Raw genomic sequence first — 15,161 nt, 5'->3', positions numbered from 1 at the left:
TACTTCAAGTTGAGTTGTATATTTTCTAACAGCTGCAGAGCAGCAGAGCTACCTACCTACAAGTTATATATTACATAACAACCGCCAAACTATTAAACTATTACTTCAAGTTGAGTTGTATATTTTCTAACAGCTGCAGAGCAGCAGAGCTACCTACCTACAAGTTATATATTACATAATAACCGCCAAACTATTAAACTATTAAGTTGTATATTTTCTAACAGCTGCAGAGCTACCTACCTACAAGTTATATATTACATAACAACCGCCAAACTATTAAACTATTACTTCAAGTTGAGTTGTATATTTTCTAACAGCTGCAGAGCAGCAGAGCTACCTACCTACAAGTTATATATTACATAACAACCGCCAAACTATTAAACTATTACTTCAAGTTGAGTTGTATATTTTCTAACAGCTGCAGAGCAGCAGAGCTACCTACCTACAAGTTATATATTACATAATAACCGCCAAACTATTAAACTATTAAGTTGTATATTTTCTAACAGCTGCAGAGCTACCTACCTACAAGTTATATATTACATAACAACCGCCAAACTATTAAACTATTACTTCAAGTTGAGTTGTATATTTTCTAACAGCTGCAGAGCTACCTACCTACAAGTTATATATTACATAACAACCGCCAAACTATTAAACTATTACTTCAAGTTGAGTTGTATATTTTCTAACAGCTGCAGAGCAGCAGAGCTACCTACCTACAAGTTATATATTACATAACAACCGCCAAACTATTAAACTATTACTTCAAGTTGAGTTGTATATTTTCTAACAGCTGCAGAGCAGCAGAGCTACCTACCTACAAGTTATATATTACATAACCACCGCCAAACTATTAAACTATTAAGTTGTATATTTTCTAACAGCTGCAGAGCTACCTACCTACAAGTTATATATTAGATAAGAGCAAAGGACTGTTCTTTGTGTGTAAACTAACAGTTAAGATGGCACTTAGTAAAATTAGTGTGTCTGAGCTAAAGCAATTACATTTTTCAACGTTGCCCATTGAAAGAAAAATGGAAATTAAAATGCTCAGGCCAACACCTATGCTTAACCTTACCCAGGTGACAAAATGTAAAACTAGAGATTACAAAAGAGAATTCAAACCCGAGGTATATGATAAATATCCATGGATTTGTGGTTGTGAATTATCTAACAGGCTCTTTTGTTTTTATTGTCTCCTGTTTGCAAAACAAAGTGGGGATTCAAGCTGGGTGAGTTATGGTGTCGCCGATTTATCACATTTAAGTCAAAAAACCAATAAACATAATTGCTCCCAATCACATTTAAACTCCACATTAGAGTTTAATTTGCTAGGAAGGGTTGATATTCGGCAACAACTTGACAGTGCATATCGTTTGAATATTAAAAAACATAATGAGCAAGTAACGAAAAATCGCTATGTTCTTTCCAAAATAATTAATTGTATTTTATTTTGCGGCGCATTTGAGCTTGCACTTCGAGGACATGACGAACGCGATGATTCATTAAATCCAGGCATTTTCAGAGGTCTTATAAACTTCTCAGCAGAGCTTGATGCATCTCTAAAAGAACATCTCGCTAGTGCCACTGTTTTTAAAGGAACGTCAAAAGAAATTCAAAACGATTTATTAGACTGTATGCTTACTGTTTGCCAGAACCAAATAAAGAAGGAAATCTCAAATGCAAGTTTTGTAGCAGTGATAGCAGATGAAACTACTGATGTTTCATCTGCCTTCCAATTGGTTGTTGTTTTTAGATACATTATAGGTAACGGACAACCGGTTGAGAGATTCTGGGAATTCACTAATCCAGCTGGACATGATGCCGAATCTTTAGCTACGTGTATTCAAGCTACTTTGGAAAAAGTTATAGACAACCCAGAGAAACTGATATCGCAGAGTTACGACGGTGCAAGCGTGATGAGTGGTCAGCATGCAGGTGTTCAGGCTATAATTAAACGTACCTACAAGAATGCACATTTTGTGCATTGCTACGCACATCAGCTCAATTTAATTGTCAGCCAAGCAAGCAGTCAAAATCAACAAGTTCGAGTATTTTTTTCAAATCTAAGTGACATTACTAACTTTTTTAGTAACTCGCCACAAAGGATAGCTATTCTAGATGAAACTGTTAGAAGAAGGATACCTCATGGTTCAGCCACCAGGAGGAATTTCAAGAGTCGAACCGTCAATACAGTTTTTGAAAACAGGGAACAGTTAATTGAATGCATGGAAAAAATAGAGTCAACATCGAAAAAAGAAATAGCTATAAATCAAGCAGGGGCTATTCGGCGTATGTTACAAGACTCGGTATTTGTGTTTTGGCTTACAGTTTTTCACAATATTATGCCACATGTAGATGTGTTATACAACCAACTTCAGAAAACACAAACAGATGCGGCACTTATTAGAAAACATATTAACACTTTCCAGCAGACAATGGAAAACGAAAGGAATAGAATGGACACAGTGACCATGACGATATCAGAAACAGAGGAAACATCTAGGAAAAGGAAGAGAGAAAATATTCACATTGCTCAGACTGTGGCAGCTAAAGAGATATGCGATGTTATCACAAATCAAGTAAAAGATAGATTTTCTTTTATAACTCACTACTCGGCTGTTTCTCTCCTCCAAGCGGAAAAATTTGCGGATTACGAGAAAATTTTTCCAAATCAGCTTCTTGAACAAACATCAGCGGTTTATCACACATTACAGAAAGATCGCCTGAAAACTGAACTAGGAGTAATTTACAGAAGACCAGATTTCCGAAATATGAATGGTGCCATCAGTCTTCTACAGTTTGTAATAGAAAATAACTTGGACAGAACTTTCTCTGAGACCTACAAACTGTTGCAAATTATTTCGACTATTCCCGTGACAACTGCTGAGGCTGAGAGATGTTTCTCAACTTTAAAACGAGTTAAGACATTTCTAAGGAGCACCATGACTGAGGAAAGACTGACTGCTCTAGCCATGCTCACAATTGAAAAACAATTGATCAATGACATGCCTACATTCACCGAAAATGTTATTGATTTATTTGCCTCAAAAAAAGACAGGCGGATTGACTTAATTTACAAAAATTGTACTTGAGTTAACAACATTCTGTTTTAATCTTTACTGTTGAAGTTAATTATTAAGCACTAGTGTAATAGAAATAATCTTCTTTTGTAGAAAGTAAAATGTGGGTGTATTTATCTTCATGTTGCCAAGGCCTTTGGCTGCATTGCCTTATATCGAACACTGGGGGCTGGGGCAACAGTAATTGAAATGTGGTTGTATTTCTCTATAAAGTGGAAGGTTCTTTAAATCCAGGAATATATATGTTTTCATGAATGTACATTCAACATTCTTATTATTTTGCAGCTTTAATTAATCATTTGGTTAATATATATATGTTATTATATAATTTAACTGAGCACCATCATGTATATTTTAAGACTAGACATGGGCAGGTAGTGTAGGCTCCTCCATTTGTGCACTGTCGCACGTGAACATGGCTGTACTGAAGAGTATGCATTCATAGATTTAAGATGTCTGTGTCCACTATGAGGAACACAGTGAGCAATGCATGGTGAGGATATGGAAGACCACAGGCACAGTTCTTGTTAAGGCCAGAAGTGGCAGGGCAAGTAAAATATCAGAGAGGGCCAGAGGCAAAGGCAAAGGATGGTGAGAACGGTCAAAAACAGCCCACAGACCACCTCCAAAGACCTGTACTACTGGGAATATTGTTGAGGGTCTCATGGATTCCACTCAATATCAGCAGATACTTGAGAATAATGTTGAGGAATCAGTCACAAACTTCAGTTGAAGTTACCCCCAGGCCGGGGCTGGATATTTCAAGAAGACGATGACCAAAAACACTGCTGGTTCAAATGGGTGGGGCCATTTGAGGGGCGTGACTTTCACAAAGGGGTGTGGCTTTTAAAATGGGCGTGGCTTATTAAAGGGGCGTGTTTTTCAAAAGGGGCGTGGTTTTTCAAAGGGGCGTGGCTTTCTAATAGGGGGAGGGTCTTGTGCACCCCCATCCTAAAAATTCACCAGCCGCCACTGAATGATAGATTGTGATGAATCCTTATATGCATAACCCTGGCAAAAGGCTTAAACACATAGTAGTCCCACTCCAGAGCAATAATGCACTACTGGGACCAAGCTGAACACATAGGGCCCTATTCATCAAAGCTTCAACTTCTAGACAATAATTTGCTCCAATGTTCGATTTTGACATTTATAAAAAATACGGCTTAATTCGCTTGCGTTAACGAAGCCGTGAGGATCAGCGGTCTGTTGATAACTTTAAAGCAACAATGAAAATTTTATAAGAATCTCTTAACATTTTGCACTATTGTATTTTGTGGGTAAAAAAATAAAATATAATAGCATATACATTCTTGAGTAACTTTGAGGTATTGATATACAAGAGGAAGACTATTGACAAATTGCTAACATCTGCATGTCATTAGCATCTTATTGATTCCTATGGAGTTTGCTAGCTCAAAGCTAGCGGATTAGGAATCTGGTCCAACGCACCTTTCAAGACGCAGGCGTATAAGTTGAAAGTATCATAAATCTTAAATCAATCAAATCTACCTCTAGATACGATGAAGTTTGCACAATTCTGATGAAATTACGGAGTAATCGAGTTTTAGCGAAAGTTGATTGCTGCAGTGGAAATTTAATTGTTTTGGACAATGTATTTTTATAAAATGACAACTTGATAACTTTGAGTAGTAAAAGTAATTTGATGCTTAATTATAGCGAGTTTTCAGTTGAAGCTTTGATAAATGGGGCCCCTAGGGTGAGCCAATGACAAAATGCATGTGTGTAGCTACCAATAAAGTTAGCTTCCAGCAATACATTGCAACTCCTCAGATTACCTAGATATACTTCTCCACAAAGGATAACAAAAGAACAAAGTAAATTTGACAATAAAAGCAAATTGAAAAGTCAGTTATAATTTCATGGTTGAATTATGTATTTCATGAAACTTTAAGGATCTGGTAAGTATCAGAACTTACCTCTGAGGGTCAGGTAGCCATGAGCAAGATTGGCAAACGCTTTGGCAAGTCGCCAATGTCCGTCACCATGAATGATTTTAGTTAGGGCCACACAGCGGATTAACTCATTGTTTGCCAATATTACCTGTTAAAAATAAGTACAATTTAAAATTACTGTTTGTTTTTTTTTAAACTGTGTCTCCAGATGATTTATGTGAGACGACCTTGAATAAAGCACAGCAAATGCACAAAAAGATAACCTGCATAATAATCATAAAGTGATTTTCTTGTTTCCATTCATCAGTGAATGTTGTGTAGATTGTAAGCTCTTTGGATCAGGGCCCGTCTCTTTTTGCATTTGTTTATGCATCAGGATTTCTTTTTACCAAGAATCAGTTTAATTGTGTAGCACTAAGCATAGTTTATCTGCCACTAATGTACCACGCAAGTGCTAAACCAAGAGGTCATGCTTATTGCATAGTTGAAAATATACTTAGAAATAAGGTGCAATAAATTATACTGAATAAAATGTGGTGGATACAAGAAATAAAAAAAATACTGTAACATTTGTAATCCTAGTTTCTTCCAAATTATCACCTTGGCTTTCCTCCTTTGTCAGTTCTGCCCTTCCTATGCTCATTATGAGAGCCATATAATATACCCTTTTACATAGGAAAATACTATCATGTAATCCTGGTTACAAGGACAATTAGTGTCATTTTCCTGTGTTACATCTATAAAAGAACATTTTAAAAAATATTTTCCTAATATCCTAATTTTTTTTTTTCTGCATCACTGGCCACCAACAAAGTGCCAGATTACGAGTGGAGTGCTATTTAGCGATTTTGCTAGAGCGCTAATTGCGCTAGAAGTAAACTTTTTGTGCGTGTTAGGTTGCGCTCGTATAACGAGTTGAAAGTAAGAAGTTATCACTCTTGTGCTAACCCAACACGCACAAAAAGCCAAACTTACAATATCGTGCGCGATAACCTATTCCCCCATAGACGTCAATGGAGCAAAAAAAGTGGAAAAACACCTACTTGTGCGCAAACCCGATCGCATATTCTCAAGTGCCCTAACCTGACATGAAAATATTAATATTTCACATTCCAGTTTTCTTCACATAGAAGAATAGGTTCTATTTATTAATAAATACAAAGTTTTACATATATATTTATACCTATATATATATATAAAGGTATATACAGATATATATAAATGAATATCTATTTATAAACACTTTATTATATATGACTATTGCAAAAATATACTTTTACATGTTTTCATCTACTTAACTGCAAATGGCTACATTGCACATATATATATATATATATATATATATATATATATATATATATATATATATATATATATATATATATATATAGTATATATATGTGTGTATATATATTTGTATTCATAGGTGCTTATGTATTTATATGTGTATATATGTATTTACAGACATATATACATATATATATATATATATATATATACACACACACATACATATACATATTTAGACATGTATATATACGCATCTCTATGTTAAAGCCCTTTTGCCTGCCTTTTGTTTTCTAACACCTGAGACCTCATATATTTGAGCCCTTATAACTTTTTTGTGCAATATTTAAAAAAGTTTAACTAGATGGTGTTATTATGAATGTAACTATACTTTGTAATGTATTTTTCATGAGTTTTGTGAGATTTTTTTTTGTTTCACAAAACAGTTAACCAAAGTTCTGAGGATGCGCTAACCCGATGAGCTTTAACTTGATTTGCGCTCAAGCACTCGCGTTTACTTTCAACTTGTAAAACCAGCGCAATTTAACCTGAACGCAAACGATCGCGAAAACCCGATATTGCTTGCGCACAAACATTTGCGCTCCACTCGTAATCTGGCCCAAAGTTGTTGGGAGTTGTTCTTATCAGCAAATGAACTTCTATCGCACAGATCAGTTGAGCATAAACATTTACTTCCTGCTTTTAAATTACATGTATGGCTTAAACTTAACCTTTTTCATGCCAGATAAAAAAGAAAAAAGTTTTTATCATGTTTAAATAGTGTTTTTTTTTCATTATATAGATATGGAGTTTAAAGGGAAATGAAACTCAAAATGTTGCTTTGATTTTGTGCAATTAGAAAAAAATATCTTGGTATCCTTTGTTGAAAAGTAGGCAGGTAGGCTCAGGAGCATGCAGGCGGTCTGGAACACTGTATGGCACCAGCTTTACAACAATACTTTACACCTCATTATCCTCAGGCATGGTACCCCAGGATTAGCGTAAAGCTGATGTGGTGCCACTCTTCAAAAAGGGAAGCAGGGATGATCCAGGAAGCTATAGACCAGTTAGTCTGACATCAATAGTGGGGAAGATATTTGAAGGGATTATAAAGGATTATATTGATGAGCATATTCGTGCAAACAAGGTTATGAGTTCAAATCGGCTTGGTTTTATGAGAAATAGATAATTTCAAAGTAATCTAATTAGATTCTATGAGGAAGTAAAAATATAGATAAAGGGGAATCAGTTGATGTGATATACTTAGATTTTGCAAAGGCGTTTGATACATGGCCACATGAGAGATTAATGCACAAAATAAAGGGACTGGGAATAGCTGAAAATGTTAGCTCATGGATAAATAACTGGATAAAAGATAGGGAGCAACGAGTAGTAGTGAATGAATCATACTCAGATTGGACAAAAGTAATCAGTGGAGTCCCCCAGGGATCAGTACTGGACTCTGTTCTTTTTAATATTTTTATTAATGACTTGGAGCAAGGATTAAATCGACATCTCTATTTTTGCAGATGATACAAAGTTAAGTAAGGTCATTAGGTCAGAGCAGGATGAACTTTCGTTACAAAAGGATCTGCAAACATTATGTATGGGTAGGTAAATGGAAAATTAGATTTAATACGGGAAATGCAAGGTTCTACATTTTGGAAGTAAAAATAAACAGGCAATGTATTATTTAAATGGGACAAGACTTAGGCAAACGGAGGAGGGAAGGGATTTGGGAGTAGTAATAGATAACAAGCTAGAGATGGGTGCACAATGCAGGGCAACGGCTTCAAAGGCTAATAAGATACTAGCATGTATTAAAAGAGGCATGGATTCAAGGGAGGAAAGCATAATTGTGTCACTATATAAATCCCTGGTAAGACCTCACCTTCAGTATGAAGTGCAGTTCTGGGCACCGATCTCAAAAAAAGCTAATAAGGGGAATGGAGAATTTAAGCTATGAGGAGAGGCTAGCCAAACTGGGCCTGTTTTCTCTAGAAAAAAGGCGCTTGAGAGGTGATTACTTTATATAAATATATTCAAGGCCCATATACAGAGATGTCAGAAGCTCTGTTTATTCCAAGAGAATTGTTTGTGACAAGAGGTCACAATTTAAGGTTGGAGGAAAGGAGATTTATTCTCCTGCAACGGAAACGTTTTTTGACTGTAAGAGCAATAAAATGGTGGAACTCATTACCAAAGGAGGTAGTGAATGCCAATACCCTAGATACATTTAAAAATTGTTTGGATACATTTCTGGCTAGAAAGAGAATTCATGGATATGATTGCTTGTGTTAAATGGGTCACCTTTTAGTGGGATTAATTTAAGCTGAACTGGAGCTTTTGGTAAGTATATTAGATTTGTATAGGTTGAACTCGATGGAGTTCGGTCTTTTTTCAACCTCATCTACTATGTTACTATGTTACTTTGAACACTAGATGGCAGCAATATTTGCATAGCATATAACATTGTTAAACGTTTTGTTGTAAAGCTGCTGCTGTATAGTGTTCCACACACATGTCCTCCTAAGCCTACCTACCTTTCATGCTTTTTTAACAAAGGATACCAAGATAAAAAAAAATATTACATGTGCTAAATCATTAGCAAACAGTGATTTTCAAATCATTCATCCTGGTTTCATTGTTTTAAGTTTTTTTATATTTCACACCATTCTTCTGCTCCTCCATGTAAAGTTTTCTAAACTTCGGATCATACATGTTTTATGCATAGTATAACACTGCAATAGTTACAAATATACTTGCATTAAAGGGGCAGGAAAATCCAAATTAAACTTTCATGATTTAGATAGAGCATTCCATTTTAAACAGCTTTCCAATTAACATTCTGTTATCTGATTTGCTTTCTTCTCTTTGCATCCTTTATTGAAAAGCATATCTAGGAAGGTTCTGAGTCAGCAATGCACTACTGCGAACTTGCTGGTGATGTGTGACTGCACATATAGCCCTCTTGTCATTGGCATACCTGATATGTTCAGCTAACTCCAAGTAGTTTGCTGCTCCTTTAACAAAGGATACCAAAGGGAATGAACTCACTGGAAAGTTGTTTAAAATTGTATGCTCTGTCTTAAAGGGACAGTCAACGCCAAAAATGTTACTTTTTAAAAAGATAGATAATCCCTTTATTACCAATTTTTTACCCAACACAGTTATATTAATATACTTTTTACCTCTGTGATTACCTTGTATCTAAGCCTCTGCAGACTGCCTCATTATCTCAGATCTTTTGACAGAATTGCATTTTAGCCAATCAGTGCTGAGTCATAAATAACGACACGGGCGTGAGCACAATGTTATCTATATAACACACATGACCTAACGCCCTCTAGCTGTGGAAAAACTGTCAAAATGCACTGAGATAAGAGGCAGCCTTCAAGGGCTTAGAAATTAGCATATGAGCCTACCTAGGTTTAGCTTTCAACTAAGAATACCAAAAGAACAAAGCAAATTTGATGATAAAAGTAAATTGGAAAGTTGTTTAAAATGACATGCCCTATCTGAATCATAAAAGTTAATTTTCGACTTTACTGTCCCTTTAATCATAAAAGAAAAATGTTGGGTTTCATGTGCCTTTAAATACACTATTTAGAATCAGGCACACAGGCCATGATAGTATGAAATACTAGAGGCTGGCTATGAGAATTTGATAAACTTACAATTATCTCTGGATTATAGCAACATCCTTTGCTAATGATGTTATAAATGGTTTCATGGGGTGTTGCAGAATTGAATGATACCAGTTTTATTTGGTTTTCTGAAACCCACACTCAACACCCCCCCCCCCCCCCCAACCAGTCATCCGGGTAGTGCAGTCAGTGTTGGACCTCTGTTATGTGCCAAATCCATTTGTTGTGTTTATGGCTAATATGGCTAATATGGAAGGAACTGTGTGCATTGCAGTGTGTTAAACACCTGAATCCTGGGACAATATAACTTTGTGACCTACACATGAAAATTGCGGCAGTTTTGCAGAGCACCCTTAGTCCTCCAGCAATTTGAAGCCGAGCTGACACAGACTATCAGGCCCATTTATCAAAGGGCTTGCGGACCTGATCCGACACTGCGGATCAGGTCCGCAAGACCTCGCTAAATGCGGAGAGCAATACGCTCTCCGCATTTAACATTGCACCAGCAGCTCACAAGAGCTGCTGGTGCAACGCCGCCCCCTGCTGACTCGCGGCCAATCGGCCGCCAGCAGGGAGCTGTCAATCAACCCGATCGTATTCGATCGGGTTGATGTCCGGCGATTCCTGTCCGCCTGTTCAGAGCAGGCGGACAGGGTTATGGAGCAGCGGTCTTTAGACCGCTGCTTCATAAGTTGTGTTTCTGGCGAGTCTGAAGACTCGCCAGAAACACGGCCCTTCAAGCTCCGTACGGAACTTGATAAATGGGCCTGTATAACTGATCCTGCCTTTCTCAGTGTTTATCCAATGACAGGAGCCTCTCCAACTGTAGCCCACGTTGTATAAAAGTGTATCTACTATTGCCTGTGCTTAAGGGCAGGGCTCTCCTCTCCTTTAGTGGAAGATTTCAATATAAGTATTTTAAGGGATTTGTGTGTTGTTTGTTAAGAAGTTTGTGTAATCTACCCTTGTGTAACCTATCATTGTAAATCTTGTACTGTTTGTACCCATATGAATGGAATGTAGCTTTGTATAAAATAACTCATAATAATAAAGTTCTGGGACTGACTGGCTTCTGCAATGGAGGACTGGCGTTGGGTAAGATGTCAGTGACTCATCCTATTGGTCGCTAGACATGGGACATCGCTGGCTTATCTGGGAATGGTTTATACCTTAATTTTAATCCGGATCTCTGACTTGCTGGACTGCTTCTGCTAAAAGTATGTAGCTGTCTAATGCAGCTTTGTGTGGATTTTTTTTCCTTCTTTTTCTGTTTTTTCTTCCACACTTTATTTGAAGTAATGTATCCCCTAATTATGCACTAACATACGATAATGCCCACTGTCACGTTGTGTGCAATTTATTTAAAGTCAGTGCTATTGCTATGTGGAAAAGTTCATTAGAACTCAGACTGCTTATACAGACAATCGCTTTAGAGCAATAATTCCTAGGTCTCCTCGTTTATATAAAAGAACCTAAATAGATATTCTTGCCTGTCATGTTAACAAGATTGTATGCACTGTCTCTATTACTTCTGATAGTGCTGACTAGGTTTTATGTTGAGGCATGACTAGGGTCAAAAGGGTTCATTTAGAACTTATATATTTGTTCTAGAACCTAAATGTAGAAATTGACCCTTTTACGCTATTAAGGGGGGGGGGGTATGACTTAAAGGGACAGTCTACTCCAGAATTTGTATTGTTTAAAAAGATAATCCCTTTATTAACTATTCCCCAGTTTTGCATAACCAACATTGTTATATTAACTTTTTACTATTGTGATTAACTTGTATCTAAGCCTCTGCAGACCCTTATCTCAGTTCTTTTGACAGACTTCCATTTTAGCCAATCAGTGCTGACTCATAAATGACTCCACGGAAGTGAGCACAGAATATATATATATATATATATATATATATAAAACATGGAAGGGAACTGCACTCCAAGACCGGACCAGGTACACATCATGTGACTCAGCAGCATCCAGCCCTGGGTGCTAAATAGCACTCCAAAAAAGCTGTGATGTCACCAGAGCCACAGGCAGTTAACCCCAGTCCGGAATGGGTATATATATATATATATATATATATATATATATATATATATATATAGCACACATGAACTAATACTGTCTAACTGTGAACAACTGTTAAAATGCACTGAGATAAGAGGCAGTTCAATGGCTTACAAAATAGCATATGAGCCTACCTAGGTTTAGCATTCAACAAAGAATGCCAAGAAAACAAAGCACATTTGATGATAAAAGTAAAATTAGAAAGTTGTTTAAAATAGCATTAAAGTTTAACTTTGACTAGACTGTCCCTTTAAACTTGCTAAGGTTACATAGATTTTCATAATAAAGGTGCCTGGTAAATTTGTTAAGAGCTATATCCTTCCTATGTATTGCATATAGCAGAGAGGTCCAAAAGTGGCCTCTGATTTCTCATAGGAACATTCATGTAATAAGGAGCGTCTATTGCTTTTTGTCAACTGTTATATAATTTACAATATTCTTATATACATTGTACTTCAATAAAAGTGACTGGGGGGGGGCAAATTTTGCATTTAAAAAAGACAAACTTTAAACATATGCAAAGGTGATTTCAGTGTTTTTTTTTATGTATTTAAAGAGAAAGTAAAGTCATTATTATACTTTTACGATTCAGATCAAGCATGCTATTTTAAACAACTTTTCATTTTACTTCTATTGTCTAATTTGCTTTGTTCTGTTGGTATCCTTTGTAGAAAAGTATACCTAGGTAGACTCAGGAGACTAGAAAGAAAACAGTGAGTGCTATATGCAGCGTGATTCATTATTACATTGTTAATGTGCCAGTAAGGGCATAATGTGCGTCATGAGTGAAGTATCTGCCCAGAGAGGACGACACAGCAATCGTATTTACACTACTGTGATTTTTACAGCATGCAATTTATTTATAAAAAAATATATATCAAGTTTACTGTCCCTTTAAGAATAGAGAAACAGAGTTTTTAATTTGTTAAAGATCAAATTTACACATTAAAGAGTGGTCACATTGGTAAAAATCTAAAAATACAAAAAAGAAATGTTAGAAGATTTTAACTATTGCAGTACTGCTAGCATACAACTATGCGAAGAGGATAAATACATAGTTAAAATTGGCTTCAGAGCAGCAATGCCCTACTGGTAACTAGCTGAAAACATCTGGTAAGCCAATGAAAATAGACATATATGGGAACAGTTATCTCCCAGTAGCAGTTATATCGAAAAGTCTCTTAAAATTGCATGTTTTATCTAAACCATGATAGTTTCAGTTAGACTTTCATGTCCTTTCAATAAAGCATAGCAACTGTATAGTTTTATGTTCGGGTAAAATAGCACCATTTAGAAAACAATGGCCTAAAATGAATTCAAATCAGTTTTTGCAGCAATAAAATTCACCTGTCACAAAGTGGTTACAGTTTTTTGAATTCCTGTTTCTTTTGATGAGTTATTCAGCCATAAAAACACAGAACATTGGCCGTAATTAAATTTATGCAATAAACAAATGAGTTTAGTCCGAGTAATCAAAGAAAGTCATTTCAGCCCTTTATAATGTGGTGTGAGATAAATAGCCAGCAGGGCTTGCCTGAAACAAAACTAGGTTCCCTCTCACCTCATTTTCTTTGATTAAGTTTGCTGCCATCATCTGCGCTTGGGATAATTTTTCCATCGGAGATGAAACGCTCTCGGCGTAAAAGCTTCTCTCTGTTGGTAATGGGAGAAATTCTTCAACGCAGCTTATAGTGCTGACCTCTTCGTAAACCTCGTCAGCTTCATGATGTATGTTTGCTGTTTTAGGGGTTCTGAGTAATAGGGAAACATTTTGACATTATTTTTATGTGTTTACATTTGTGTTTGGAGCATTTTTCCAAATAGATTTACAAAGTAATTTAGAAAATAACAGAAAACCAGGGTCTAGTCTAATGGGCTCCTAAGCAGCGATGTGCAGTTCTAATGTATTCTCTGAGCAGAGAAAAGCCATAGTATTATGCACAACCTAATCACCTAAACACATTTGGAAAACAATTTAAAACTTCACAAAACTGCATCGCACATATACAAAATACTAGGTAAAATACACTATAATATGTGCCATTTAAATAGATATATTAATGCAAGTATAAAAACAGAATATTTAAAGGGACAGCCAACACAAAAATTGTTATTGTTTAAAAAGATAGATAACGCCTATACTACCTATTCCCCAGATTTGCATAACCGACATTGTTATATTAATATACTTTATACCAGTGGTTGCCAACCGCGGTCCTCAAGGACCCCCAACAGTCCTGGTTTTCATTATAGCTGAACCAGTGCACAGGTGAAATAATCAGCTGATGGATGAGAGCAGGTTGGTTACAGATCAGCTGATTACTTCACCTGTGCACTGGTTTAGCTATAATGAAAACCAGGACTGTTGGGGGTCCTTGAGGACCGCGGTTGGCAACCACTGCTTTATACCATTTAAACCTATACATTTCTGACTGTTTCTAAGCCACTATAGACAGCCTCTTATCACATGCTTTTTTATTAGCTTTTCTCAACAGGAGACTGCTAGTTCATGTGGGCCATATAGATAACATTGTGCTCACGCCCGTGGGTTGTGGATGTCACTGTACTAATTGGCTAAAATGCAAGTCAATAGATAATAAATAAAAAGTCATGTGATCAGAGGGCTATCAGAAGAGGCTTAGATACAGGGTAATTACAGAGGTAAAAAGTATATTTCTATAACAGTGTTGGTTATGCAAAACTGGGGAATGGGTAATAAAGGGATTATCTATCTTTTTAAACAATACATTTTTTAGAGTTGACTGTCCCTTTAATTATTACTCAAGTTCCCCATGGTAACTGTGTATTTAATCCTAGAAAATACAGTTAAACCCATAATGGACATTATAGTCAGAAACAAATTCAATATCTGAAAAATGAATGACACAAATAGTATCAGAGCTAATAGTATTGTTTCCGGATCTGCAATGTTCTGTAATTCACAAGTGGGGAGTTGCAAAGCATTGCAAGGAACATTAAAGGGATATGAAACATTTTTCTTTCATGATTCAGATAGAGCATGCGATTTGAAACAACTTTCTAATGTACTTCTAGTAACATTTTTTCTCTTGGTATTTTTCTCTTGGCATTATTTGTTGAAGAGCAGGGACATATGCTTTGGAGCCTTCCCATTTCTGGAACACTATATGGCAGCA

At 36.2% G+C, this 15,161-nt stretch overlaps 1 protein-coding gene across 1 annotated transcript in view; it reads right to left on the bottom strand.

Annotated features, from left to right (window-relative positions):
* TTC23L (tetratricopeptide repeat domain 23 like) overlaps positions 1-15,161 on the bottom strand; it is an 87,455-nt gene that overhangs the window by 60,648 nt on the left and 11,646 nt on the right. The window contains exons 3-4 of the mRNA XM_053699668.1: positions 13,568-13,757; positions 5,027-5,150 (exon numbers count right to left, since the gene is read on the bottom strand). Of these exons, the coding sequence (XP_053555643.1) occupies positions 5,027-5,150; positions 13,568-13,757 (314 nt within the window). The remainder of the gene's footprint in view (positions 1-5,026; positions 5,151-13,567; positions 13,758-15,161) is intronic.

The sequence above is a fragment of the Bombina bombina genome, chromosome 2 (assembly GCF_027579735.1).
Source record: "Bombina bombina isolate aBomBom1 chromosome 2, aBomBom1.pri, whole genome shotgun sequence".
Classification (NCBI taxonomy): Eukaryota; Metazoa; Chordata; class Amphibia; order Anura; family Bombinatoridae; genus Bombina; species Bombina bombina.
This window is presented reverse-complemented; position numbering and strand designations above follow the sequence as displayed.